Source organism: Pantherophis guttatus, chromosome 7 (genome assembly GCF_059756535.1).
Source record: "Pantherophis guttatus breed Tessera chromosome 7, ASM5975653v1, whole genome shotgun sequence".
In the NCBI taxonomy this organism is placed as follows: domain Eukaryota; kingdom Metazoa; phylum Chordata; class Lepidosauria; order Squamata; family Colubridae; genus Pantherophis; species Pantherophis guttatus.
In genome coordinates, this window is record NC_142069.1 from 93,602,839 (window position 1) to 93,620,833 (window position 17,995).

The 17,995-nt window shown below is 42.2% G+C and overlaps 1 protein-coding gene across 2 annotated transcripts in view; it reads left to right on the forward strand.

The window, feature by feature from the left end:
- The window catches only part of SEMA3E (semaphorin 3E), a 134,330-nt gene that overhangs the window by 54,459 nt on the left and 61,876 nt on the right, over positions 1-17,995 (forward strand). For both annotated transcript variants that reach the window (XM_034424863.3, XM_034424862.3), the window contains exons 2-4: positions 7,178-7,338; positions 12,080-12,139; positions 13,152-13,271. In XM_034424863.3, coding sequence (XP_034280754.1) covers positions 7,178-7,338; positions 12,080-12,139; positions 13,152-13,271 — 341 coding nt within the window. The remainder of the gene's footprint in view (positions 1-7,177; positions 7,339-12,079; positions 12,140-13,151; positions 13,272-17,995) is intronic.

Sequence of the window (17,995 nt, forward strand, 5' to 3'; positions counted from 1 at the left end):
GGAGATGTCCTCTTTGCTGCACTTCAGAACTTCGGCAGGGATGTTATCTTTCCCAGGTGCCTTGCCAGAAGCAAGGGAGTCCAGGGCCGCATTTAGTTTTTCTAAAGTTGGTTCACTGTCAAGCTCCTCCAAGACAGGCAGGCACTCAATGTTATTTAATGCTTCTTCAATTACCACATTTTCTCTGGAATATAACTCAGAGTAGTGCTGCACCCAGCGTGCCATCTGCTGTGCTCGGTCCTGGATAACCTCATCTGTAGCAGACTTCAGAGGGGCAGATTTCTTCTGTGTTGGACCTAAGACCTGCTTGATGCCATCATACATCCCCTTGATGTTGCCTGTGTCAGCTGCTATCTGGATCCGAGAGCAAAGCTGCAGCCAATAATCATTAGCACATCTCCTGACGGTCTGTTGGACTTTGCTACGAGCAGTTCGCAGAACTTGTAGGTTGCGCTCACTGGAACAGGCTTTATATGGAATTAGAGCTCTCCTTTTTTCCTCGATGGCTGGCGTCAACTCCTCCGAATGGGCTTCAAACCAATCTGCTGTCTTTCTGATCTTACCCAATACTGACAAGGTGGTGTTATAAACAGCATTCTTGAAATATTCCCATTGTTCAGATGCATTTACTTCAGCCAGGCCTGGGAGAGTTTCCTTGAGTGCTTGTGCAAATTCCTCCACTTTGCCCTGATTGGGGGTCTTGTTGATGTCAATTCATGGTCTTCCTTCCTTCTTCGAGTGATGCAATCTCTTTGTTTGCAGTTTTATTCTGCTGCACACCAAGGAGTGGTCTGTATCGCAATCAGCACCCTGATAGCTGCGTGTGATTGTAATATTGGGGAGGTTGGAGCGCCTGGTAAGAATCAAGTCGAGATGGTGCCAATGCTTCGATCTTGGATGTCTCCAAGAGACTCTGTGTTGAGGCTTTGTTTTAAAGTATGTATTGCTAACACAAAGACCATAGTAGCAGCAAAACTCCAGCAGTCGTTGGCCATTTTCGTTCATCTTTCCGATGCTGAAGTGACCTAAACAAGTGGGCCAAGAACTATAATCAGCTCCAATTCTGGCGTTAAAATCGCCAAGGATAAACAGTGGTTCTTTCTCAGGGATTTTCTTGATAGTAGCAGCCAAATTGTCATAGAATTTGTCTTTGGATTCTACTGAAGATGATAATGTCGGAGCATATGCGCTAATAAGAGTAACCAGCCCTGCTGATGAGTGGAGCTGCAAGGACAGAATTCTTTCACTTCCTGCAGCAGGTGGAGTAACGGATCCTAGTAGGGTGTTTCTGACCGCGAAGACAACCCCATATTCCCTAGACTCGTTTGATGGTTTTCCCTGCCAGAAGAACGAGAAGTTTTTTTCCTTAATAGATCCCGAGTCTAACAGTCTTGTCTCTTGAAGGGCAGTGATGTCCATCTGCAGTCTGCTCAACTCCATGTCAATGGCAGCTGTTTTACGTACACATCTATCTCTTGTAAATCATCAGAAAGGCCAGGGGTCATTGTCTGAACATTCCAGGTGCCCAAATTTAGGGCTAAAGTTTTCTTATGTTTGTTGCATGGTGTAAAGTTATCGATCTGCTTGTCGGCTTTGACCCTAAAACCCATGCACCCTGTGAGGTTAACAGACCGTGGTGGGACAGCACCTTACTGGCTAGGGGCTGCCCAGCTTAAGGTGGGTGGTAGCTGCCCAATGAGGTACAATGACCTCTCCCACCAACGAAAGTGGCCCCTGGTGTCACACTCTATGCCAGTGAAGCAAAGACCTATAACCGGTAACTGCCACTTCCCGTGTTGTTTCAATGCTGTATGCAAAGCTGGAGTGTCATCTCCAGAGCATGAGGCCTGGGTAGATTAATATGGAGGACAGACTGTTACCCAAGCAGCAGATCCCCCGTCTCCACGTCGCTGAAATAGTCCAATGGAACGGCAAAGCCAATACAATTAGTTCCAGCTGCATTACAGGAGTTACCAGAAAGTGATTGTACACAGTCACGAACTGCTTCCAGGACTCCGGCTCTGGATTTTGCTTTGAGGTTGACTCCTGAAGCCTTTTCCAGTAATAGATATAGCAGCCACAAGGCAGTGGAGGTTTGTAATCAGAGTTTCCCTTCTCCTAGAAGATGGTTCTGCTGTTTTATCTGCTGTTGGGCATAAAGCCCTCTCCCGCCTTCAAAACAGTTGACCTTCTTCTCCTGTAACCCTGGATAGGGGCCCTTACGAGGTGCTACCAGCCGAGCCAGCTGGACCAAGGTTTTTTTTAGAGAGGTATTACTCCTCTAGCACTCCTCCTCACCCCAGGACTCCTGCTCCAGGTTTTGCCTCGAGGTTGACTTCTGAAAACTTTCCCATAGGTGGGTATAGCCACAAGGCAGTGGAGATTTGAGATCGGAGTTTTCCTTCTCCTACATAAGTTGCCTTCCAAGGCTAGCGAACACCATTCTAACCGGTTTTTCCCACGCACACAGCTAGCAAGACTTCCCACTTACACTCAAATCAAACAGCCCCTCTCCCCTCTCCCTAGAAACAAGCAGATTCATTCATGAGGTGAACTGGAGCACCTTCCTCCCTGCAGTCACACGATTCACTCACTCAAACAGACACTCCCCTTCCCCTTAAAACAAGCAGATTTACCCATGAGGAGAGCTGGAGGACTTTCCACCCTGCAGTCACATGATTCACTCACTCAGACACTCCCCCCTAAAAACGAGCAGATTTACCCATGAGGAGAGCTGGAGCTTGGGGAGAGTGGGGCATCAGTCTTTGAAAAAAAAAAACATCGTTTCAAAAGATTCTCAATAAGGGATGTTTTCAGAATATTCCATAGGCCACCTGTGAACTTCTCTGTAAGTCATATTTGTCCCCTGTTATTTCTGCACCAGTGTGCTACCCATTATCATATCTTAACTCCTTTTTCATAAGGAAAAGATAGTTACCATCTAGCAGCTGGATTACTCAAAACATTTTGAACATCAGGCCAAAAGGACAACTGCTTTTCTTGCTTTAAAAATACAATCTTTGCTTAGCTTAATCTCATTCTCATATCTCTGCTTATAGTTACCAGGATTGTGCCATGCATCAGATTTAAAAGGAAAATGTCTTTTTGAACAGAACAGGGTACTCGTGTAACAAGGACGATCTACATCTCTGTAAAGCAGCTGCAATTTTTCCCAGGAATGTGCCGCTGCAATGAAATCCTGAGAAAATATGACAATTGACAATTAAAAAAAGATTGCAAAAACAATGTACAAAGAACAAATTGATCCTACAATGTGCAGCTCCTTTATGTAGACTGGGGAAAATGATAATTAAATTTTAATGGGCTTTGGCAACAGGAGATTATTCTTTGGATGCAACTAAAATTCCTGCTAATAATCTGCAGAATGTTTGGATATCCAAAGAAAGAAAGAAACTGTAATTTATACCAACTGTTAAAATTTTGTTGGCTGTTTGAGATAAGAAACATGTGACCTTATCTATCACAAGTCAATAAATTCCTGTAGTTTGGAATAAGTGATATTTTTGTGGTGGTAACATCAATTAAAATCTCAGTCCATGTCTGGTTTTTTTCTATAGATTGCATCAGTCAAAAATTCTTTTTCATGCACGAAAGGCTGACCTTGGTTTGACAAGGTAAAAAGATAAAGATGCCCTTGAGTCAGGCTTGACTTCTGGTACACACACACACACACACACACACACTTCCCAGTCCAAATAATAACCCGCACCTGCTTGGCTTCCCAGTCCAGACAAAGTCAGATGCTTGCAAAGAAATGACATTTTTACTCCTGATTTATGTGTTGTTTCTTTTTTATCCACTCTGGATTCAGTTTTTCAAAGTTGCACTGTATTCGTCCTCCCACTTCTTAGGCTCCCTACATAGTGTATCCTTTGGACTCCCTCTGTCACACACAGAATCTTCCTTCTGAAAGAAGAAGCCTTGTTTGCTTGTCAAAATGCTACGGAAAGAATGCCACTTGGTCTCAGCTAGCAATAAGCCTTTTCTGACTAAATCCTGACTGAATAAATAGTTTTCCCCAAGGGTTTGTCTGCCTGCATAAGTAGAAGACTGAACTGCATTTTATGAATCATGTTTTTCCTAAAATTTAGTAAAGTGCATAATGTGAGCGTTCACTACAATTGTATTTTATGTTCATTACATGTTCATTATATTCTTGGCAAATAGTGTGAATTTTGTCCTTTTATTATGTATTACAGAAAGCCAGTTTGGAGTGGTTAAGCATCAGGTTAGAAACCAGGTGACGGTGAATTCTAGTCCTGCTTTAGGCGTAAAATCAGCAGGGTGACCTTGGGCCAGTCACTTTCTCTCAACCCTAAGAAAGAGGCAGTGACAAAACCTTGCCAAGAAAACTCAGGGACTTGTCCAGGCAGTCTCTGAGAATTGCACATGACTGAATAGAAGAAGAAGAAAAAATAATATTACAGTACTACAAGGGTTCCTTTTTCTTACATGTTGATATTTATTTTATATAGCTAAATGTCCAGACGAAATAGATTTGACGTTGGATTTATGTGGAGGTGTAAGTGAACTCTCTGTTATTTGCAGAATGTTGTTAGGGGCGCGTTGTGCAGTCATCAAACAAACCAACAAAAGATAAATGGTTCTGAAATTAAGACTTTTTCTGCACAAAAATTAGATATACAATTAATGCAATAGTACATTGTATGCCTAGTAAAAACCGGGGATGGCAAACTTGGTATTCCCTTAAAAAATGCATGTACATTCCATGTGCCAATATTCCAGAAGGCAACAATGCCCTTCAAAATCCAAAAAGTATTTCAGACATGTCTTATCAGTAGTAGGTTGTCTGGATCTAGTAATGCAGTATGCTGAATGTTTTGCAATGCAGAGATTCCTGGAATTGTGAAACCAATTTGAGCATCAACTCTAAACTGCTTCTCCTTGCAGGAATACCTATGAAAGCCTCCTCTGTCTCTGCCTGATGCCATCCAGCCCAGCAGTTCCCTGGGCCGTTAGTCCCCTTGCCAAAACGTTCTGACATTTAACCAGAAATTGCCTTCCCATAACTGCATCCAATATTCCTTCCCACTTACTCTGGAATAAGGGAGAAGAAGGCTTTGATTTTTTTGTCTCTGAACTCAGAGATGGCCAATTCCATCCACCTTTCCTCCTGGGACTTAACTTTTGACCTCCTGATCATCTTCCGTGGCGTTATGGAAGGGAAGCAGTGATATAAGAGGGTGGCAGGTTCATATCCCAAACTAAGCACAATTCTGGCTTTAAAATTAAGAGGCTTTCATTGATACTTTTCAAATCAATTTTCAAAAGGTTGTAATTGATCGAGGCAGATGTAAATGGCAGAGCAAGGACAATCTGGCGAATGTTAATCAGTTGTAAGTAATTGTTTTATTTACATGGATAAAATGAGATTTCATTGCAATTATGCTTTAGAGATTAGAGTATTTATTTTATAATTTCCAAATCTTGTTTCCTTTTCCCCCTCCTTTTCCCACCTGTTTACTTCTTTGGTAATAATTTTCATTTTTAAAAGATTGTTGAGTCTTTTTTTTTGTTCTCTCCTCCATTAGGCATTTAAAAGATCCTAATAAATTATATTCCTTGGCAGTGTGCCAGTATCCTGAAATGTATAACCAGATTCCAAGATTCCAGGAAACCCATTTATCAATGTTTTCCTGAATTGATAGTTGAAATACGAGATGCCGTTACGATGCTTCCTCATATTACATGAAATTTGTAGGTGATTCCATTGAGCAGGCTAATATAGTCTTGCTTGGAAAGCTGAGGCTTGCATAAATAAACCCCTGGCATGTTTAGGGTGTTCTAAATTCTAATCAACAGTTAGAAATAAATATGTTTTGAAAGAATAATCCGTGGAAATAATGAAAGTGAAAAATATTTTTCAAAAGGCTAAAGAACATGCGAAATAAACTAAACACTAAATAAACTAGTAAAATCTTTCACCTTTTCACCACAGGAAAGCTCTTTCCAATTCTGGACATAGTATCATTTGTAAATTAATATTTACTCAGTGCCCGTTGTTTAAGTTGACAGTAGTTTAGGCACTTGAAATGGACAAACTCTCATTTTAACAAATTCACAGAGGTGTGAATCAACTGTTCTAAGTTAACTGTTCTAGAAATTAATGAGCACCGGCCTTTGGGTTATTTTGTATAGCTTTTCATGATTCAGATGAAAGCAGAAATGATGTGCACACTTACTATCGAGAGGAGGCCGAGAGGGTTCAAAGGAAACTGAAGCTGCTTCGAGTTGAGCTTGAGGGCTCTTGGTGACTTTAAACAATTACCTAGTTTTCCTCCCAACAGAAAGAGTTGGCTTGCCACTGCTTTCTCCTAGGTTTTTTGGCTTTTGCCAAAATTAGCCAAGCTCAGGTTCTGATGAGCTTCCTGGAGAACAGAAGGGGAGGTGGGGAGGAGGAGCGGGTGGGCAAGTGGGCAAGAAAAGGGAGAAAACTTGTTGAGGTGTTTTTAAGGGTGCTAATAAATTCACCACCGGCTGAGAAGGGCATCTCTCCTCATCTTCACATACAAGCTGCATCTTCAGCTCGTTCTTTTTTGCTTCTTTTATTCTCAGCAACATACCTAAAACAACTATTTCAATTGGCATTATTTAGAGGTGGGGGCTGCTCTTCCTATAGATAAATGCAGCCCTTTAAAGACTGACACTTGCGGCAGCAGTATTTTTGGAAATCACGGCAACTGCCTCAGTTCTGCAGGATCAAAAGCCGGCAGGCTCCAACTCACTTTAAACTTGTCAGAATTCTCAAAAATTCCAGACGTTCGAACAGGCTTTTAGTACTTAACGGCAGATGTTTCATATGGATGTAGAAGATTCCCGGAAAGGGCATATTTCTTTCTCTCTGTGGTAGTGCAGGATTTCTGCTCTGGTCAGGTATAGTCTAGATGATCTCCAAGGGGCTTTCCAACTTTATGTTCTGCAATTCTATGAGTAAAATCTTTGTATGCATTGATGCTGGGTTGTACATAAATATTGCATTAAAGAAACGTACATGTAGCCCTCTAAAGAATTTTGAAAGTAAAAACCGGGCAGTGATTTTCCTATCAACCTCTAGGAGAAGCTGAGCAGAGCGTTCCAAGTGTCTCCCATGCACGAATCCTCAGTGTTTGTAATGCCGGGTCTGGTTCTATTTCAGAGCTGTGGGATATGAACCGGACGTCGGTTTTTCATAGTCCGTCTGGATCGCTTGGCCTTCATGTGATGCTTGTGGACGAGTATCAAGATCGGCTCTTTATTGGAGGAAAAAACCTGATCTATTCTCTCAGCTTAGACCGAGTCAGTGAAAATTACAGAGAGGTACAGTACAATTTACATATCCTACGCTAATGGAGGACCTGAGTTTTTGAAGCATGATAAAAGGGGAGGGGGGGTTTGGATTTCCAAGTGTTCAGACGTGGCCTATAAGGAGCAACACCCTCGAGAGCTTTGACTGAGCGGGCTCATTCCAGAATATTCATTTTATGGAGGCTCATTGCCCTGGCAGATTACATTTCTAACTTTTCCACTGAATTAGCGTAATTGAAAGAGGGATGGCTGTTTATTTTCTTTTTGTGCTTGACATCATCTTGATTGCTTAGCCTCCTCCATGGGCCCATTGTTGTGAGATACCCTGAGAGACAAGATTACCGCTCCTTTCTGTGGAGCGGATCCTCATGTGCCAAGAGTCAAAGTCCTTCTGCCCCAAACTAGGTGCAGATAGGGGGCATATGTGGCATAAATTCAGCTACTTCGGAAACAGCACTTTACCCCATAGGTTAGCCAATTAATTATTACTAAACTGCGCTGGTTTATTAATTTGCATTGTGAATTGTTTAAAATTCCAGTTTTTCCATTTACTTTTTAAAAGTATGAAACCCTTTAAAGGAAGTTCTTTAATGGATTTGCAGGAGATGTGGTTTCAAGATCAATGGGCAGCTGCAGCTGTAAACACTCGAATAAATAAATGATATATAAAATCAATTTGTATACGGAGTTTACTTTGGTAGTCCCACTCAGCAGGACACTAGTATAATATTTAAGAAGGGAATAGTACAAAATCCTCCAAAATCCCCCATGCCCCGTGGGGCTCAGCCACTCACTTGCAACTGAAAACAGGGGAGTTCACTGGACTTCCCAAACTAACCCCAACCCCTTTGATTTCTGTTGTACCCATGGAGAGAAAGAGACCCAGAGAATAGCAGCCCTTACAACTGGTTTTCATTGAGAGAATTGGAGTGAACTAAATAAGCAGGGAATGCATTAAATATTGTGGGATTAATCATGCTTAGTCTAGTTAATTGAATTAATAATGATTAACTGATGGGAATGGGATGGGACAAAGCAGACCGAGAGGGAATTAAATGCATCAGAAATAATCATACTAACCTATTTCATTAATGGAATGAGAGCAGGAAGAAGGAAGCAAACACAGAGGGGAAATGGGTGCACAAGAACTTATCTCATTAATGAATCCTGATAAGGTTCAATTTGTTCGTTTAATTTGTTTACTTTAGAACCTGCAGGCCTTTTTCCCCCTTTTCTGCTCTAATCTTGCCTCTTTTGTGTGACTTGGGAAACCACACAAACGCAGTGTGTAAATTGCCTCCTTCACTATCACCAAGCTCTGTTCTATGTGGCCTCAGATTTCTCTGCTGAATCATTTTTAATTATTTTATCCCACCTTTATTATTTTATAAATAATAAATAATAAATAATATTCAAGACAGTGAACATATCCAACACACCTTCCTCATCCTATTTCCTACACAACAACCACCCAGTGGGTTGGGCTGAGAGAGAATGACTGGCCCAAAGTGACCCAGCTGGTTTTCATGGTTAAGGCGGGACTAGAACTTACCATCTCCTGGTGATTGGTCCAAAGTCCCCAGCTATTTTGTCATTCCATCTGGCGCCTTCACCACTAGACCAAACTGGCTGTCCTCATAAAACGGAGAGAAGATGGAAGGGAGTTGGACATCATTTGGTGCAACATCCGCAGCTGATGGCCTCCCAGCCCCTCCAGTAGAGAATCTGCCTCCTCCCAGGATCCCTGATTCCACTGCTGAGCAGCTCTAGCCACTAGACAAGTGTTCCCGACCATTCTCCTTGAATTAAAACCCATTGTCTCCGGTCCTTTTTCCAGAGCAATTCAGTTCTGTCCCATCTTCTACCCGACAGCTACCCTGTGTCCCCGCAGTCTTCCCTTTCGCAAGCTAAACAGACCTCTGCCTTCCTGGGCCAACAATTGCAAGTCCAGGAGGGCACTTCTGAGGTCTTTACAACCGGCCTTAATCCCAGGATTACACAGGAAAAACAAAGAATGTGAGATTCCATGCAGACGAATCCAAGATCCAGGGATCGGAGCGGAGGCTTACACCAGGCTAACGGTCTGCCAGAGAATAAGAAGGAAGTCAGGTCCAAGGTTGGACAGTGGTTTGTCCACCCAAGGCTGATAAACCAAGCCCTTGGTTTATAACCCTGACTCCAGCATGCCAGTTTCTACCGAGGAGCCTCCTTGATCATACAGTATATTCCTCTTCATGCAGAGGCTGCAGTAGGATTTATTCCTCAGGCTTTGAGTCATCTTCTGCAATGGGGGACTGACTGTTTAAATACTTCTCATCCTTCAAGAAACCCTGTACTTTCTGAACTCCCCTTGGCAGTATCTGAGATTACTGAGACCACGAACCGGCCAAGTCCTGTGATGTGGCTCCTGACAATCACAACCTCCAACTAAGTGTACCAAGAAAGATGCCTGCAAATGTTCCTCACATATTTTGCCTTAATTATCGTTCCAGGTCCTCTCTCTCCGGACCAGCCCCGTTTTCCTAATCTCCTTGTTATAATGCAACCCTCAGAATCAAATACAATATTCTAGTCCGATGAACGAAGAATAGACAGTGACGATGATTCTTGATTTTGACAGCCCAGCTCTCTTGATCAAGCACAGGACTGCGCCCAGACAGAGGGGGTTGTTTGTCTTACTGTTGCATCACGTTCAGGTTGTGATCTGAAAAGAAACTTTTTGTTTGGCATCTCACTCCGTCCCGTTCTACATACGATCTAGCAGACCAACGAGCTCCTGTTGTTTCAACATACATAAATTATTTATGTATAATAAATTATTTATCTTTCTTTGTTCACTTTAAAATATAAACTATGGTGGATGCCACACAATTACTGATGAAATTTAGAAAGTACTTCAGACTATGATTCTGTAAACTGTTATGATTGACAGCTAGCCAAAAGGTTTTTATCCTGGCAAGTACTCAATACCAAGCCATGGATATAGTCATTCTGAGTCATTTTCAGAGTTTGTATATCTTGAAGGAGAAATCATGGTGGGGGGAGGCATTTATAATCAATTAGTTTCTGGCTTTATATGTAGTACAAACTCATCTTGCATTCTCTATGTGGAAAATATTTAGCAATTAAGCACCAGCAATCAAGAAAAAGCACTGCTTTATGGAAGAACTGTAAATTTATTTTTGGGCTGTCTGTATATTTGTGCAAAAGAAAGTTAGCCAAGTAGCTTTCTTCAAGTAGAAGATGGATTTATCCTTGATAAAATCCATTTGTTGGCTCAATAACTTGCTGGTGAGAAATTCTGAGTTTGCAAGATATTTAACTTCATACTCTTTGGCAAAGAGAAAGTGAAGATTGGTGAATCTAGAATATGTGGCGGACAGGACTATGAATAGATTGGTCTGATTCCCATCAGTAAAATAAACTCGTGCATGTAGAGAGGATTATTTATATATATATTTTTTCAAAACATTTGCGTATCATGAAAGCAATACACATCCAAATACATATACATCAGATGCCTACCATAACAGGCAAAATTCCATAATACAAAATGATATTTTTTTGCCCATCACATGCCAAACCTCTGGAGGTGGGAATCTGGAGAAGATACTTCCAGATGTTCTCTATAAATCACCACTTATATATATATTTACAAGAAGAGCTGAAAAAAACCTGATTTTGTCACAACTGAAACTGATTAATCTAGCCCTGTGAACCTGGATCAAGATTTTCAGATTTTTAGAAGATTCTGATGGGACATATAATTTGGCATTATTTTTCCTCTGTTAATATCTTTTATTTAATTTTTTGTCTGTTAGTTCAGATTCTTCTTTGCTCGGTCTATTAGCAGATCCTACAAGAGTACATTGGCTCCCGTTGCACTTAGAGTTCATCACTGTATGAAGGGGAAGCTACCATATTCCTCCCCTGCTTGCTGTATGCTCATTGGTTTAGTATCCAGGTCCAGAATTAGATGAACACCCAAATATACATTAATATTTATTCCTCTAAGCCATCCATGTAAGTCACCATGAGTGAGTTGGGAGACCATATAAATTTCATAGATGGGAGGGAGGAGAGAATGGGAGAGAGAATAGATTGGATGGATGGATGGATAAAATATCGCTTCTACTACATATATATTTTTTTCATCTCATACTTGAGTCAAATACTAGTTGCCAATGTTAGTTCTTGATAATCAAAAGAAACCCAGCAACTGGGCTTGTGTAACAAAGCAGAATTTTGCTGCTTAGTTGTAGCAACATAGAGATCATGCAGAAACAGAAAGCAGAACCATACGACTTGTAAGGAAGCTTGAATTATGAAATGAAAGAGAGATGGGTTAAAAGGATGAGGGACTCCTGTTCCCAGGGCAGCATAATCAAGCATTCCGGTGGGTGTTATTAATGGATTTATGAGCAGGCTTTGCATTTAGAGGCATTTATAACAAATAAGAGAGGTTTGCTCGTTCATTACCCAAAGTGCTCCGTCGATGGAAAGATGGTTTGGTGCATAATTTTGCCTTATTAATCCGTCCAACGTTAGACTGCAGTTATTTAGAGCAGGGTGTTTTTTTTAACCTTAGTGAGTTTAAGATCTGCAGATTTCAACTCCAGACTTCCCCAGTAATACCAATAGCAATAATAACCCTTTGAATTATGAGAAACCTTTTGAAAAGCATTGGATTAAAATTTAATGAGAAAACTACATAGTTGTACCAACTTCTAAATGGAGCCCCGTTTTCTTTCAGATTCACTGGCCCAGCAGCTCCCAGCAGGTAGAAGAATGCACAATCAAAGGGAGATCTATGGTTTGTGTTAATTGTGAAATGCTTTCTTTCCATTTTTGCTGATTTTTGCCTGCTGATTAGAGTTCAAAAGGATCTTGTTTTAATCTGATCTGAGCAACATGCCACTCTGAGGCTGGGAAAGGACGTGGGACAGAAGAGCCAGTTCAATAGTGAGATTCTCCTTTTAACTGAAGGGTTTGGGTTATTTAACTGTAAAAACAACATAGGGAAACGGCAGAGATTGTCACCAGAAAGTATAACAAATGGGGTAACTGTGAACATCCATTTGTGTCCTCTAGTCCTTTACACACATCTCTCCTTCGGTGATCTTGCACAGAGCGTCCGATAAAGATGCTTGCTTCCTTTGATACATATTTCCTATTTTTCCTCCGTGACTCAAGGAAGGGATCCAGCTCTCCTTCCTCCATTGGCTGTGGGCTGAGAGGTCACCAACGGACAATGATCACCCGGTGACCTCCCATAGCTGAGGGTGGATTTCCATCAGGGATTCCCCTTCAGTACCTGGATTGCTACAACACATTGCTTTGTATTCTTTTTTCCCCCCTCCTTCTAATCTTCTCAAGCAGAGTGAAGCCAGATTAACACGAGAGAGATTAAAAACAGGCAGAAGAGCCTGGAATCGGTTCCTTTTCTTGAATAGCCAGCTCCAGATTACTCAAGAACCCTGAGACCTGATCCATGAATCACGTCCCTTGGCCAGTCCACTGACAAGGGTGGCCAACAGCTGCCCTCCATTGGTCTTGGTAGAGCTGTTAAGGGGTCTTGAAGACCTGCAAACCAGGCCAATATTGTCCCAGCAGATTCCGGGTAGAGCAGTGGAGAAGTATCGGCACCGCCTCTTACAGTTCTGCTGTTTGCCTCAAAGGGCTTAATGCAGCTTTTGAATCCGACTGGCATAACGCCTTTTTATAAGCTTGACTCAAACTAAAAACTTCATGATATCACTAGAATAGAATTGCTTTAAAAAATACCAGCTTACTTTTTACCTCTGTGTTTTTACTTCCCCCTGTAGGAGGAATGTGCAAATCACATCTGTGCTTTACACCGATACAACCGAACACACCTGCTGGTCTGTGGAACGGGAGCCTTCGATCCCGTCTGTGCCTTCGTCAGAGCCGGCCATCAGTCGGAGGTAAGGCATGATGATATGCCCCGGAAAGCAGGTCTCTCTCTCTCTCTCTCTCTCACAGACACACACACAAACAAACCGGTCACGTTGCAGAGAGCCCAGGAGAGGGACCGTGTGCGTGATCTGTTTCCCTGCAGGATGGAAAATGTGCAAGGGATTCCCAATCAGCAGACTGTCTCAGAAAGACAGACCGCTTACTTACTCCAGGCAAGATGTTTATGTCTGAGAAACAAAGTCCCACAAGGAACTGCAGGGAAGGTTTGGCTAGTTAACCCGGGGGCGGGGGGGGGGGGGGGGGCTGGGCTCAATATCAGAAGAGTTAAAGAAAACTAATGGAGAAATGTGCTCTGTTTCAATCGGTAGATGTTAGATTTGTCTTAGCATGCTTTAAATTTGAAAAGGCCTTTTCATGCAACTGTCGTATTGCTGAATGTTTTCTATTCTGAGTCAGTTTTCACTGTGGTGCCACTTGTTTTGCCATCTCACTTCACTAGTTTTGCCATCCATTCGGTAGAATGATAGAAAAATTTATTTATGGTTGCATTTTTTTCCTTGCAAGGAGGAAAAGTAATCAGCCAGATACATTGTTCAAGAATGTCCTAAATGTTAATTAAGAAAAAAAAATGTGAACGCTGGTTGACTTACTGTAGGTCTCGATAGTCATCTGATCATTATTACTGCTTACAAAAATAACCTGTGCAATGAATGTATACATCTCTATTACAAGATCATATATGATGTATGGATCAGAGCGAGATTGATATGGTTCTCATTTTAATGTAGCCTTCTCTAGCTCATATCTACCAAGTAATACATAAATTAGACTGCAATTCCCCTTCAGTTTCCACATTTTTCTTTACAAAAACTTTTTATAATGCCTCGAAGCTAACTGAGTTAAAATGCTGCCCATGCCTTGCTTTCCAAACTGCCCTTCTAACCAAGGATTTGTTAGTCACAAACCACAATGAATTTTCCATGATTTGATTGTGTTATCACACTTTTTCTGATAATAAACTAGAAGAAACAGATTTGGGGAAAGCGTAACCAGAATTAGTTGGCACCTATATTAAATTGCAGGAGAGAGACATAGGATTAAACCACAACTAATTTTCCCTAGCCACAACTGCCAATGAAAAAGAGAATAATTCATGAATAATTTCTCTGGGAAATATTTTGAACAAGATCTTTTATTTCTTAAGATTTTGAAAAACTCCTAGTTGCTTGGAGCGCAATCCACGAGTGATATTTGTATTGTGAGCCGCCCTGGGTCTTTGGAGAGGGGCGGCATATAAATTGAATAAATAAAATAAAATAAATATTTAAATTGATGTAGAAATACTTCATACTGATCACATATTTTTGTCAGCAGTTATTCCGTGGTTTGAAAGCCTGGTCTGAATTGGAGGCATAATTGTAAGAATGCCATTTGTGTTTATGCCTGCACACTTAATCTGAATACATCTTATTATTCCTAGGTTATGTATGCATGCATACTCTAGGTAAATTGTGAGAATGCCTAACCCTGCCACTACGAGGCTGTCGTTGGCTCTTAGTTGTAGGTTGTCAGCAGTGATAAAGATTTGTGTAGGTAAAACCCTGCAAGCAGGTTTACTTGCGTAGGGCAAAATTAAGGAAACTGTGATGTTAGCATCACAGTACTAATTCCTCAGGCAATCCAAGATAAACAGTACAGATCCAAATCTTTGGGGTTTTGAGGCCAAACGTGTGTCTGGGTATTAAAAGGTAAGATGAAGCCTTCTTTGAATCAACTCATGTGGACAGCCAGGCAGTTTTCTTAGCAGTGATGCAGAAACTGTCCGCCATGTTTCTTCCTCTTTCCATCTTGTCTGTTTCATTGAAATGCCATTGAAGCTTTGGCCAGGCCTGACCTTCGCCGTTTCAAAGGCCCTGGAAGGTCTGCCGGGTGCTGCCTTCTACTTGTCAGATCAGATGAATATAACAACATAGAGAAGTATAGGGCAATCATTTCATTTCCAGATACATTTTCCTATTCTTCGGAATATGTTTTGCTTCTATAAAATTCCTTATTGCCAACTGGAACTTCCAGGTGTATCCAGCACAATTATCCTTGGAATAAAACTCCCTGGTAACAAGACACACATGCTTAATAGCGCTGGATGCTAGCAAGTTTCTTTGTAATGTCATACCATACCGCACCTCAGATATTGTGGCCAAGGAGCACAGTAGCTTCTAATTCAAAGGAATCCTGGACTGTCGGGAACAGGGGTGAAGCTGTCCAGGATCCTTATTTTATAGGGAAGAAAAACATTAATAAGACGCCCAAATAATAACTCTTGTTATATAATCAAATTAATGACCCTGTGAGAACAAATCTGAGTGGGAAGAACCAAGAAGGCAGCTGATCCCAGCCGAACAGAAGGATTGGCTTACGGTGTGCCAGCTCGGCTTTCAGGGCACGCAGGTGAGACGGATGTTGGAGGTCAGACATTCGTACTGCATGCCTGTCTGTCTCTGTGAGCTGATACTCTTGGAGTGCCAGCTATGCCCACTTTGCCTGGCTATTTATTCAGCTCTTCCCTTGTTATGCTTAAGCTTTAACCTCAGGTAAGATTCCTTAGGAAGAAACGGATAAAAAATATGCTCACACCTTACTGTGTTTACATTCAGCTGATACAGGGACTTTGCTCGGTTTGCCCAGAGGGAGAGCTTGGGCTTCAGGGTGAAAGCAGGCAGGGCTTCCACTCCGGCGGCATTTTCCTGCTGCTCTCTTGCCCCTGTGCTCAGTCAAGGCCAGGCCCAAAGCCAGTCAGATCATTTGGGCGGGGGTGGGGTGGGATGGGACTGAGACCCAGAGCCCCCCCCCTCCATGAAAGTGACTAACCAGCAGGTGATCCTCTTCCCTGGTATCCCAGGGCACTGCCTGAGATTGTAGTAAGGGATGATGGGCTGGAGGGTGGGCCAGCGCAGACCCTCTCCAGCTGACCTTCTGACCAAACACCTTCAGGGACCGTGGGGGGGGTGGGGGGGTGCTGCTGTTCCTCGCCTGCTTTAATGCTCCTGCTAAGGAATAAGCAGGGCCAGTGAGGGCCAGTCCGTAAATCTCCCCAGGTAAAGAACAGAGAGTCCACGTCTCCAAGCGGACGGTTTCTGGGTGGGGACGGTGTGGTTAAAGGCCAGCCCGGTCCTTCGGCTGAGGGGCCTTTAGACACTGGGCATCTTTTCAATCCTTTCCACAGGATGATGGCTGCCTGGGCAGATTTCCCCAGCTTTCTCAGGGGAACTGTGAAGTAAACTGATAACAGCTGTTGGAGGACCCATCTGTGTATTATGGGATGTCAGCGTCACATATGCGTATGTGTGTATATAGAAAGGGAAATAAAACTGACAAGGTGAAAAGCTCCATATTAATTGTCCCTCTAAGCCGTGTTGTTCCTCACTTGCTCCATCTGACAAAGAAAGGAAATGCAGATAAATGAATATTACTGTATTAATAAGACATCTGTTAGCTGGGTGAGTTGTACTCGTCAGCCGGAGGAATTGAGAAATGGGTTTTCCCTCCTAGTAGGTTGTAAAGCGATTGCATAAATCCATCAGCTGAGCATGGAAATGAAGGATGGAGCCAGCCAGGGTCACCTGCAGCCGGATCTTCTCCAGGCCATTTAGCTGCTGGATGGAGTCCTCACCTTAGGAGCCAGGGACGAGTTTTCTGAAGAATGAGCAAAGGAGAAGAAGAAACATTTTGCTTGCTCTCTTTTCATGAAAGGAAGCAAAAGGGGCACAGAAAACAGCCTCCATGTAAATGAACATCAGATTGAGATCGTTGTGACTTCCCTGCCAGCAGCAAAAAGCTACCGAAGGAGAAAGCATGGGGCAAGACTTACAAGGTCCCATTTAGAAGACGCTCCTAAACACGGACCATTACACTCTTTCAATGGTTTGCCTTTTTTTTCCCCACTGTTTAAAAAATGTCTCCTGTTTTAATTTGATCAGTGCCAAATCTGCAATGTTTCATTTCTAACGAATCCTAGCTCTGGATGCACCTAGGTGGGTTCCCCCCCCCCCACTTCAAGAGATGCTGCTGAGTGTTTGGAGAAACTGAGGCCCTCCACTCTGCCCTCTTGCTGCTGGGATTTACACCTACCTAAGGGAGAACAGAATTGCTTCCTTTGTAGGCTTAAACTCATCTTTTCATATGAATGTTTCTCCAGAGAAGTTCCCACAAATGCATCTCTCTGTTTTTTCTTCTTTTTTTTGCAACTTTTCATCAACTCATTGGAAAAATAATAGGTCCAATTGGCAAATGACACAAATCATATTGTCATCCAAACTAATCTAATCTCCAAGCTAATCTTAGAGGCAGCAATAAAGTTTAAAATGATTTTGAGAGACTAAAGGAGTAGGTTGAGGAAATTGAATGGAACCAACTAGAAAATAAATGCAGGTAGCTCCTAAATTCCAAGAACAGGCCTCAAATATTTGGGGCTCTCGACTTTTAAAATTCAGAGAAGTCAAAACAGAGAAAGAGAAGGGCAACGAGCATCATCAACAGACTGGAAATTAAACAATACAAGGAGAAGGTGAGGACAGAGAGATATTTAGTTTGGAAAGAAATGGCAAAGAGAATATATGATAGTGTTCTTCAGTTACCTGATGAGAAGCCAGACAGAAGAAAACAGAGACCTATTCCCTCTCATCCCAGGGTGCGGGATATGGAACAAGACCTAAAGTTATAGGGAGGCCAATTC